The sequence below is a fragment of the Hippocampus guttulatus genome, chromosome 20, assembly GCF_054856545.1.
Source record: "Hippocampus guttulatus isolate MCC_2025c chromosome 20, RoL_Hgut_1.0, whole genome shotgun sequence".
Taxonomy (NCBI): Eukaryota; Metazoa; Chordata; class Actinopteri; order Syngnathiformes; family Syngnathidae; genus Hippocampus; species Hippocampus guttulatus.
In genome coordinates this window covers 1,587,389-1,598,907 of record NC_141280.1, presented here as the reverse complement: position 1 = coordinate 1,598,907, position 11,519 = coordinate 1,587,389, and the positions used below count along the sequence as shown (strand labels likewise).

The 11,519-nt window shown below is 43.0% G+C and overlaps 1 protein-coding gene across 2 annotated transcripts; it reads right to left on the bottom strand.

Annotated features, from left to right (window-relative positions):
- Positions 1-362: 362 nt before the first annotated feature.
- Positions 363-11,028, bottom strand: elp3 (elongator acetyltransferase complex subunit 3). Of its 2 annotated transcripts, XM_086100319.1 has the most exons (15): positions 10,877-11,028; positions 10,642-10,741; positions 10,012-10,150; positions 9,809-9,879; positions 9,494-9,557; positions 9,157-9,225; positions 8,779-8,933; positions 5,871-6,032; positions 5,645-5,771; positions 2,719-2,912; positions 2,403-2,493; positions 1,731-1,796; positions 1,439-1,666; positions 1,277-1,358; positions 363-986 (listed from the first exon to the last, which is right to left on the bottom strand). In XM_086100319.1, exons 1-15 carry the CDS (start codon positions 10,896-10,898, stop codon positions 895-897), a joined length of 1,662 nt encoding a protein of 553 aa, XP_085956445.1. In that variant the 5' UTR covers positions 10,899-11,028; the 3' UTR covers positions 363-894. The 2 variants fall into 2 exon arrangements, with proteins under 2 accessions (XP_085956445.1, XP_085956446.1); XM_086100320.1 differs by lacking the exon at positions 9,157-9,225.
- Between the last annotated feature and the right edge of the window lie 491 nt (positions 11,029-11,519).

The following is an 11,519-nucleotide window of genomic DNA, read 5'->3' as shown; positions in this document are numbered from 1 at the left end:
TTCCAATACCCCCCCCCCCCCCCCCCTTCAATCGGGTCCTATATGAGACATACTGTAGGTCGACGCGTGAGGAATTAGTGCTTTATTGCTCATATGACAAAGGCCTTCCAAGAAATGTGGCTCCACACAGCATTCGGTCAATTTTCGACAGACAGAAAACGGATGGAGTTGTAATTGCGGAGGCCGTGTCAAATGAGCCACTAAAACACTCTTATGGCGCAATCATTGACAATGTCCTGAAGGGGTTGGCATCGTCGTCGTCATTGGGGGAGGAAATCACCTCGGAGGTGAATGACCTTTTTAGGGGCCTGTGTGGGTGTTTTGACATTCACATCTAATAACGTCTGCAAACTCACAATTCATGACGTCGGTGATATTTTGTACTTTATTCTTCAAAAAAACAAAACAAAACCAAGGTTTACATTTCCGTTTTGCAAAACCATTTGGACAGATCCATGAAATGAGATTAAAGAGACGACAGGAATCAATTAATGTGGCCTAAATAGTCGGAAATAAATCAAAATGGCATAATTACACAACAGCCAGCAGGTCAGGACCTTCTTTGCGTCTAATATTAATAGCCACTTGGCTCATAATGGGCTCTCTCTACAGTGTGATGTTTAACCTAGCTGCCCGTACTGGCCAAATGAATTCTAATTACGTGCCTGCCTTATTGACTGAAACATAATCGAGGCGGGTATCCGATAAGGAAGAATGCCACTTGAGCCGTGTCGTGTGAATGCAACCACAATGTCATTCAAGATAACCAACTCAGTCCTGGCATTACCTGGACATACCTTGATGAAATAAAATTAAAAAGTGGGGAAGATAATCATCGATGGCACAAACGTGATGTAACGGGCTGTCTTATGCCGATAGAAACAACGTCCTAGTTCAGTTCAATCTGGGTTCGGAAAGAAGCTTAACCATATAAGGTCCTTCCAGCTCATAGCCCATCTTCCTGTAGTAGTTCCGTGTTCCTACACCTGGAAAGGAAAAGACAAACAACTCCGTTGAAAAGGCGTGCGCTGCGACGAGTGAAACTCTGCGAGTAACTTACGCCAACTAAAAGGATTTCGATAAATGCTACAAGATTGCAGCAAATGATTAAGCAAATACAATTGTTTCTTTTGGCAATCGAATACAATGCAGCTATAGCTTTGGCCAGCGCCCTATAGGTGAGGTTTTCGAACGCAGAGCCACAAATATGCGGGGCTTCCCCGAAATATCAAGTAACGGGATATTAAAGAAGTCATCCGATATTTCTAAATCGAACCTGAGATGACCGCTAATTTGTAGGAGCCGTGTTCATCCGTCGCAATTCTCTCCGCTTCTTCCATCAACATCATCCCGAATCCCTAATGAACCAAAAGTAAACAAGGTCAGTTCAACTCCACCTAAACCACAAGAGTGTGCCATCAGTTTTTGACTTGCGCACCTGATGTTGGAACTTGCTGGGGTCCCGGCTACTTATGGGGACCACGCTGCCGTACACGTGCAGCTCGCGGACGATGGACACGCCCCCTTTCAGTTCCGCTCGGAACGACTGCGGGGAGCAGCGGCGCAGACGCAGCAGTCCTATCAGAATGTCCTGCTCGGGATCCTCATAGGAGAGGAAGGTCTCCCAGCTACCGTTGGCCACATAGTCCCTCCGCACGAGCTCCACCTGAACACAGCAGCTAGCGCTATCGCAATCTTTCTTGGACCATCTCCAGGATGCTTTCGCCCACCTGGTACGGTCGAACTTTGTGGTGAATCTCCTGAATGCCAACTTCTCTGGTTCTAACATCTCGACACTGCACAGGAGGAAGGAAAACCCCCCCCCCACCACGTACCGTTAGTTGGCTTGAGTATGAGCATTTGAGGTTGTGTGCACTTATGCAACCTGCATACTGGACATTGTAGTCTCACTTTAATAACAACACACCCTTTTGAAAAAAGGATATGTTGTCTCTTGAGATGCACTGTATATCTTTCCTTTGGTAGCGGTAATAACTAATGATGCACACGCATTCTTGGTTACTGCATTCCAGTGAGACTCACTCACAAGGAAAGTAGTCATTTTCATGGAAGCACGCGATCATGCTCTGTCGTGCGGAAGGGAATTAAAGGTAAAGTTGGCCGATGAATGTTGGAGGTTGCCAGCAGGTCCTAAGGGGAGTCTGATGGCGCAGGTGTTATCAATTGGAATGAACTCGGGGAAGGTACTTCGCTTCCATTCTTTGCTCCATTGGTTCTGATCTATTCTCGGCGGGTTTATAAATCTGTCCTCTTCCCCTACCACACGAGCTCAGGCAAATTCCGCAGTTAGCATCAATTTGATCTATGCTCTGAGGTCTTTGGTGATCCCGGTGAGTGTTTGCACTCCTTTTTCGTCTTTTAGTTTAATAAGGGCGTCTCACCTCAGTGCCCATATCCTTCATCCTGGCTATTGCCAACTCTCGCAGGTTTCCGTGCTCCACTCCGGAGCTCACCAATGGCATTGGGATGTCCCTAATGGGTGGAGACAGAGCAAATGATTTCAGGAAAGCAAGGCCCTGAACAGACTCTATAGAAGAAATGCAATAACAGTTGTTGGGTATCGTAGGGTATAAAATCAAGCTAATTAATGTAACTAAACTGAACGAATGGCGATGTTCAACTAGATATGTTGCTCCATCTTCTGATCAAACCCGTGATCGAGTCCCTTTTTTTTTTTTCAATCCCATCAACACTTACCTCTGCACACGATAAACTCTTGTCCAGGGCGGCACCAGCGCCAGGATTCGCGCCACCAGGTCGACCAGAGTGCTAGGCGTGTAGCTCTTATAGCGGCCCGTCTTCCACAGCTCATACAGGCCCGTACCCCGAATCACCAAAGTCGGGTACAGCTTTAAACCATCGGGCCTGAATGCCGGATTCTCAAAAAACTCCTGCAACAACACACACGAGTGTTGTTGGTTGGTGTTCCCGGCCTAAATCGTACCACGACGAACCAGAATCCTTCTTCAATCAATCCTGTAGGTAGACACCCAGAAATTTGTTTGGCGATATTGATGGCTGCCCGCGTCACATCAAGGTCGATACAATCAAATAATTGACTGTTACAAACTAGATATATAAAATAAAACCTGAACTGTTTTTGTGTATAAATCTGTCCATGCTGTTGCTCAAAACAGTTTCTTACGCGTCTCTCTGCTGACTGCAAGTTTGAAAAGTCTCTTGAAACTAGGTTGTTGTCACTCACTCCTCTTCCACGTTGCTGGGCACTAAACCTAATCGGAGTAGGAATGAAACCAGACTGCAATAATATTATAGTCCTACCTATAAAAATGTCTGAAGATTATTCGGGTGTGTTTTAACTCGATACAATATTATTTAGTACTCATATCACAGCTCTTGCTGCGTAAAGGAGAGGGAACGCTGTTAAGGACGTCTCTGTCTGGACAGAGAGCATCTGTAAACGAGAGATAAGTGAGAGAGGATCGCAGGCTAGAGGGGAATTGTAATCGAATTTCACTATCAGGACAACCACGGGAGAGGCAAGGACCATGCAGAGTTGTGCGACAGACGCTCTCTGCCTGCAGTGACTGTCATCCGGTCTGACGGCTGCCTCTCTAAGATCCCGTTCAAAACAAATAGAATACATTTGATTATTATTACAAGACAAAAATCATATCCGGGCTTCGTCTGGCTCATCACGACTGGAGCCAGCGCCAATGAGGCTAGAATTCAATTTTCAAGGAGGCTCTATTGATCCAAAATCTTTCCGCTGAAATCTCATCTGATGCTTGCGCCATTAACACAAACATTTGATTTGTTCTCGCCAATTAGATGATAAAAATAAATACGAGATTTCAAGACGACAGCACCGCGGCACGTTGGTAAGCATTAATCTTCTGCTTGCGTTGATGGTCTGGCTCTTGGTTTTGCGGAGGATGGTAACATGTGACATTCACTACGCCACCATCAATGCCCTGCCTCGTCGAGCTTATAAACCGAATCATTACAGGCCACTCTCCGACTAAATTCTGGGCTGTGGTTAACTAGTGTTAGTTATAGACTGTTTCTATTTCTTGACGACAAACCCGGACAAATAAACTGTTCTTCGTCTAATTGAACTAAATTGTGGATTCAAAACCCGTAGCGTCATGTCGTTGGACACAATTTACAGGTCATCCCAGTCCAAACTGTTGAACAAACCAAAGATGTTTTCCCAATGCCTGTTCATGCCAAACACTAAATACTTCTAAAAACCTTTTTGGCATCCCCCGGGATCCAAAATTCGTTCATTTACAGCAGAGGTGTCCAAGGTTTTTCCTTTGGGGGCCGCATACAGAAAAATGGAAGGGGGAAAGGGCTTTGAACTCCAAATCGCAAACTATAAATACCCCCCCCCCCCCTCAAAAAAAAGGTTCACTTCTTCTCAGGTTCTCAAAATAATTCCGTTAGGTTCGCCCATTGTACCTGCATTTTTATTATCTGTAGAGGAAATCCAGGCTTTGAACTTTTTCACAATGCAGTGAGTCACACCTTTGCGGGTATAACATATTAGACACAGAGATTAAAAAAAAAAAAACATTTAAAAAGTTCAAGAGACACTAAAAACTGAGAAAGTGTTGCAAGCGCCCGGTGCTGAGACACCCGACTGACACATTTCCATAAGAGCCGCAGGGGCGTGTCACAATCTCACTCAGCGATTAGTTACACGTCTCTGTTTTGCATCATTGCATTTTTTAATGACTTAATTTTTTTGTTCAAGAGAGCAAAAACCAACCAAATAAGCAGAAATTGTTCAAAGTATCAAACTGAGTTGCAGATATCCTACAGTCACGCTTTGTTCGGATTCGTCACATTCGCATTAAGGCTGCCTTTCCAATCAGAGCAGCAGAGCGAGCCTGCTGCTGAGAGACATCTGACAGCCTCTTCTTTTGAGTCACCTCACAGTCGCGACTGACAGTGTTGCTATTTTGGATTCTACTTGAAGGACTTCTTTGACACCGCACCACTGTGCGCAAAGTAGTAATGACGCATGGTGAGGCAGAGCCAAACGAGACGTGACGATGGCGTGAACAACAAAGCTAATGAGTTGAGGCATCACCTTAATGTCTGGGTATCAACCTGAATAAAGTCAGAACAAACCGGACGGGATGAAAATTTGCATTAGGAAAATAAGCTATTCTCGAAATCTCATAGTTGCAAGGGGCCACAATAACTTTTTTTTAATAACAGTCACTGACGTAGTCCCTTTTCTTGTACATCAAATACTGCTACTGGTCACTCTAAAATGGTTCAATGATTTTCTGCACCAACTGTACAAACCGTCATAGTATTGTATTCTACCACTGATCACTTTAGCTCTGCTTGATACTTTGCACATTGTCTCACAGTTGTCACTGGGTGGTACCACCGCACTACGGTTCACTTGCATTACGAAATGTCCTTCCAGACCTACTTGTCATGTCCTTGTTCATGATGATACTAATGCAGCGTGTTGTACCGGAGACAAATTCCTTGTGTGTTCTACATACTTGGCCAATAAAGATGATTCTGATTCTGATTGAACTGTCCCTGTGAAGCATTCTATTTCGCAACTCTCTAAAACTAAAATACTACCCCTACCCCTCAGACTAATATAAGTAACAAGAGCAATATAGACACTTACAATGAACTGCTCCACATCTCTCTCTATGCCCACATTGGGCAGGTCCGGCATCATGTGGGCCACCACCTTGAAGCCGGCATCTTTTGCAAGGTGGAAAGACTCACACACGGCTCGAACTGTGTGGCCCCTGTAGGAACATGTTCACACACCAAAAAAAAAAAAAAACCCCACAGAAGGTCATGTCAGTCAGGCCAGTCTTTCAGACTCTTGCAGCCAGCACACTGACCTGTTCGTATCTCTGGCCACATCTTCATACACACTCTGGACACCGATCTCCAGTCTTGTGCAGCCGTATCCCAGCATGTCACTCAAGTGTCGTTTGAGGCAGTAGTCGGGCCGCGTCTCGATAGTGATTCCAACACACTTGGTGTTACTGCGCTCAGAGTACCTGTGGTGTTGTGTGTGTGTGTGTGTATATATATATTTAAATCAACATAACTTATTCACATAGTTTGACAGAGACAACATTATCGGGGTAATTTAGCAACATCAATTTACATGGTGAGAGCGCGTGCAAGGCTCATTACTCGCAGAGTTAACATTAACCTCGCATTAAGGACATGCAGATGGAATAAAATTTATATGATAGCAAATTTTAAAAAAATGTGATTGCAAAGCAAATATTAAATGAGATATTAATGAGTATTTGCGTTTCGTCAAATGCAATCTAAATACATGATTTTGAAAGTTTTGATTGTAAATGGATGCATACTATCAGTATCGGTACTTTGATTTGGCTCGTATGGATGACAGTATATGTACTGTGAAAGGTGCCCCTTGTAGTTAAAACATTAAGCCAAGAAAGCATCATCAGCTAACTCAACATTTTTCAGCACATTGTTTTGGTTTAACTGCCCTTGACTTTAGTGGTTATGATGGTTGTAATTGCTCTCATTCCAGGCCACAGTAGGAGGGAGAGAAAAAAAAAGCTTGAATAAAGCCAATACTGCTGTTTAAGTCACTTGTATTGAATTCATTATTAACAAATACTGAAGACAAATTCTCCTTGTATGTGGTTGGTATCCAGCCCTCACGTCATTTAAAATGAGAACAGGATTGAACTAATATTTTTGCTGGACACTTCATAAATACATTTTTAATTTTTTTTTTTGTAATGATACAGAGCTCTTGTAAAAGGGGAGGTTGTGGTGGCTAGTCAATTCACAGCACCAAAACCCAAAGTTCCAATTGTAGTTCTTTGCTGCCTCTCATCCCCTAATTTGTTGAAAATGAAAGTTACACAAACTGTTCTGACCTTTTCTTCGAATCAAAGTTGACAGTAGGCAAGTTGTCAGGTCGACAAATGCCTACTCGTTTTTAGCCGTTGTGAAACTTCAGCTTCATTTCAAGTAAGTGAACAGAAATATCTCATTGCTTTCATTTTGCAATGACCATACGCTCCCTTCATGCCAGCTCACATTTCTTCTGATTCTGCAGGCGCCAGTCGTAAACACCCATCTTTTACAGTCTGCTGGTTGATCTACACCAATTATGGGAGTTTGTGCTGCCGAGAGGACAATCGGATTGTGCGAAATGAATCAATAAAAAAAAAAAAGTCTATTATCTTGGGTGATGATCTCAACGCATCTCACTGATGTGAAAATATTTGGAACAGCATGGCCGTGGTGAGAGGTGAGTGTCACATGGGCACACACACACACACTAAAAATACAAACACACAGCACGCCACCATCTTGCCATTGAAACGCCATAGCAATTACTGCAATCAAAGCATCTTAACAAGTCCTGTTGATAGCTGATAAGCGGTTTTTTTTTTTTTACACACACACTGCAGACACATACTTATTCTGGGAAAATGACGCACAACCAAACTGCTCTCCTTGGTCTTATCAGTCTTTAGGGAAGTAAACAAACATAGTCCTGTGAAAAAGCTATTTGGTCCAAATCATCTGATGTCGTCAGCTCCTGAACAAATTGGTAATTCTACTTTGACTTTGAATCTTCTCCAAGTCATCTGAAAAGTTGCTCCTCATCCATTCTGAGCAGGCGTGGGCACAATTTCATTCATAGCTCAGCAACTCAGTAAGCGAGAAATCAATGGAAGCAGACCCAAAACACTCCCAGAGATGGCCCTTTTTCTCTTGGATTTTGGATCAGACGTCTCGTGGACATTAAAGCTTCATCGAATGGAATGGGTTCTGTTATGGTGAGTTAGTGTCAAAGACCAAGGGGTCAGTTTGAATGTATTGTGTGGTCAGAGTACAAGTTCAGGGAACAATTTGTTCAAGAACAACAATGGCTAACAAGCTAGTCCTCAAAAGCCCCATTTGCATCGATACACTTTGCCCCATCCCGCCACCCCAGCAGAGGTCGTGGGTTAGATCCCAGCTCCGGCCTTCCTGTGTGGAGTTTGAATGTTCTCCTCGGGCCTGCGTGGGTTTTCTCCGGGTGCTCCAGTTTCCTCCCACATTCCAAAAACATACATGGCAGGCTGATTGAACACTCACAATTGCCCCTAGGTGTGAGTGTGAGCGCGGATGGTTGTTTGTCTCTGTGTGCCCTGCGATTGGCTGGCAACCGTTTCAGGGTGTCCCCCGCCTATTGCCCGACGGCAGCTGGGATAGGCTCCAGCACCCCCCCCCCCCGGAATATGGATAGATGGATGGACATTTCGCCCCCTTCTTGGATTAGATTTTTGCCTCTGCTATGTGAAGAAGTGATCAGATAGTGAAACAGCTCCCTCTAGTGTACATTCACTCGCTGCTGTATTTTGTTTTCATTTGCTGCTGTATTATTCTTAACTTTTGTGAAAGAGTTTAGGGGATAACTATCATATTGCTCAGGAGAAAAAAAAATCACCACATTGTCTACTCGTGAGATTGACAAGCCACCAGTCGAGGGAGTAGTAGTAGTAGTAGTCGTAGCTCATCAGTGACACAAATCGGTGACAAGCAGAAAATCTATGTACTGTATGTATGGATGGGATTGTTGATTTACCAATGGTGATGTGGTGAATATGCATCGGGAAAATTATTGCACCTGTCTGGTAACATTCAGTGTTAAAGAGACTCACTACGTCTCTTTAATGCTGAAAACTTTACGATTTACATTCTTATCTCTTTTACAAAGTCAATTTATTGTCACGTCAGTTCAATTGATAAGCTTTTGGGTACCTTACAGCCTCGGCCACATCGTTTGAAGTGTGTCCGGACAAAGCGTCGTGCAGATTCCGAATGAAGTAATCCCTGTACTCTTCAGACAGAGCCATGAAGGTCCCGCCCATCACAATGAACTCCACCTTATCCACACTGTGGCCCAGCTGCTTGAGCTGCAGATCACACCAAATACATAGATGTTGATGCCGATTGTTGTGTTCGGTGAATTGGAAACAGATCAATAAGCTTAATTAGAAGGAAAATTGCCAGGCAAGTTGATGTAGTTGTGTGCTGATGCTGTGCATAGTGCGATAATAAAGTTATGGCATTCGTGTCTATTTACATGCTCTCATTGGCCAGTGGTATCAACCGCCACGCTGAGAGCATACGACTGACCTGCTCCACCCGATGTCTGGTCTGAAGGTAGGGATCGTATCGCGCTCGAATGGCTCTCATTGAGGTGGGCTATGACAATGAAAAAAACCCCCCCAACAGGTAGTAGGGCTTTGAATGACTTTTTTCCCATTTATTATTTTTTAATCCCTTCCCTTTCAGAAAGAGCAAATGGCAAAGTGACACACCCCCAGAATCCTGCCGACTGCTGTCAGGCACTTCTCTGCATACGCACGAATGATAAATGAGTCCCATGGTCTTCAACAGTTTAAGTACGTAAAAATAAATGGTTGAGGCCACTGATGTAGAAGAGCAAATATGCGAGTCTGAAAAACTTTACCTCATAACCGGTGTAAGACTGTGTGGAGTATTCGAAGTCTGAGTCCGGCCCACCAGGGCAGTACCTACAAACATGAGCATGACAGAACATGATGTACCTACGCCTGTCTTCTTAGAAAAAGATAATGGGTATTTTGAAGTAATTACAACCAATTCTGTACACAATAGTATCATTGGCAACAAAAAAAGTAAGTGCACCTTTTCTTCTTATTTTTCTTGATATTTGTGTTAAGACCCAAATAATTGCACAGACAATTCAAGTTGAACTTGTTTGTGGAGGTAAGAATAATTACATTTGAGGGCAGCTGTCACTTACACACAAATATTGCCTGTGAAGCTGATGTGTGGACATCTATGTGGTTTACACATCACAGCGACAACTGCAATCTGTAACAAGAGACGGGGGGGGGGGGACCACCACTTTTCTACATATCATGAGGAATCAAATTTTACACATGATATAATAGTAATGTGAGGGCACTGTCAACAATGTTTATTACATTTCAGCGAGCTACTTACCCCACTGGCAGTGCGGATTGGTTTGGCCTTTAGTTTGGGTACCAAAGCACGGCGGTATTGTGGAGGAACAGCGGCTATAATATCCACCAAGCGAGGCTGAGCCTCCAGGCCATATTTAGCGGAGGTCTTTGTTTTCAGTCTATTAGAAAATAATTGAGAAGTGTGAATACAGTAGCTGCAATGGGGAACAACTGTTGTTTATTTTTAGAAGTGTATTTTAACATTACATTAGTTGAGAATTCATGATCATTGGCTACCTGGCATTTTTCCAATACTAATGTCCACTGACATGGAGCCTTACTCTACTTGGCCATTTTAATTCAGTCGTTACAAAGGTAATAAAGTTTTGATTAACTCAGAGAAGTATCAATCTAACAAAGGGTTTGTTATTGTGGTTGTAGTTTGCAGTGGCATAGAACCATACTATATTATATGAAGAGCCTTTTCTCATGCTTTGATGACCTAATTTTTTCCAATAGAAAACACAATCGGATCTCTTCTCTGCACTGTGTGGGCCGTACTTCCATTTGTCATTACAGCGCAAGGATTGTTTAATATAGTTTACTGCATAACGTCTTTGCCCAGACATCAAAATACAATATGTGAAGTGTCTCAGTGTTTGTTCCATACTTGTTGAGGTTGATGTCTTTTCCCTCTTCGTGTGCTTCAACCAGCTGTTTGATGACATCGGCGATTGTCATCATCATCAGTTCAGCTCGACTGAGGTCACCTGCCATAAAGAAATATGTAGTTATGAAAATTTGCAAACTACTTACAAATTGAGAGGATCAACCACACAAGAGAAATGACTTTCGTTAGCATTAGCAATGACCTCCGGGAGCCTGTCACTTTGACGAAAACTTACTCTTTTTCTTTGGCTTCCCCATTCCTCCGTATCTGTTATCCGCCTAAATTCAACGGTGATAAAGAACTTTACAGACGCACAGTGACCACACCTGTAGGCAAAAATAGTAAACAACGTCACGTTGCATCAGAACACGGCTTATCGTTAAACAGTTGGGCGTGTCGTAAAACGGCGTAAAAGGAATTGCGCGTTAAAACCAATATGCGCATTTTGCACAACAAGCTAAACAGGTTTACTACATGTGATTACGATTTAAAAATGCCTCTGATGGCAGTGTGAGTTGTTTTTCATAGTGTATTTATGGGGAAAAAAATTGATCATTTAGAAAACCTGCGTGTGAGTCGTTTTTCATCGTATTCCTGCAAAAAGTAAAATAAAGACATTTTTGGGATCATCTTTAAGCTGCAAAAGCTATCCACGCATTCATTTCTGCTGTACATTCACACAAGCGCGCACACTGATGAGCAAACTATGGCAAATTAAAAGCAAATGCAAATATATGCAGACCTACATGTACAACAAACTATACAATGTGGTATGATTACATATTTGCATACAGATAAATACAGTATGTCATGTGTATGTCATTTAATGTAGAGTAAATCTAAAAGTAAATTTCACAAACACGCACGCAATGAAACAC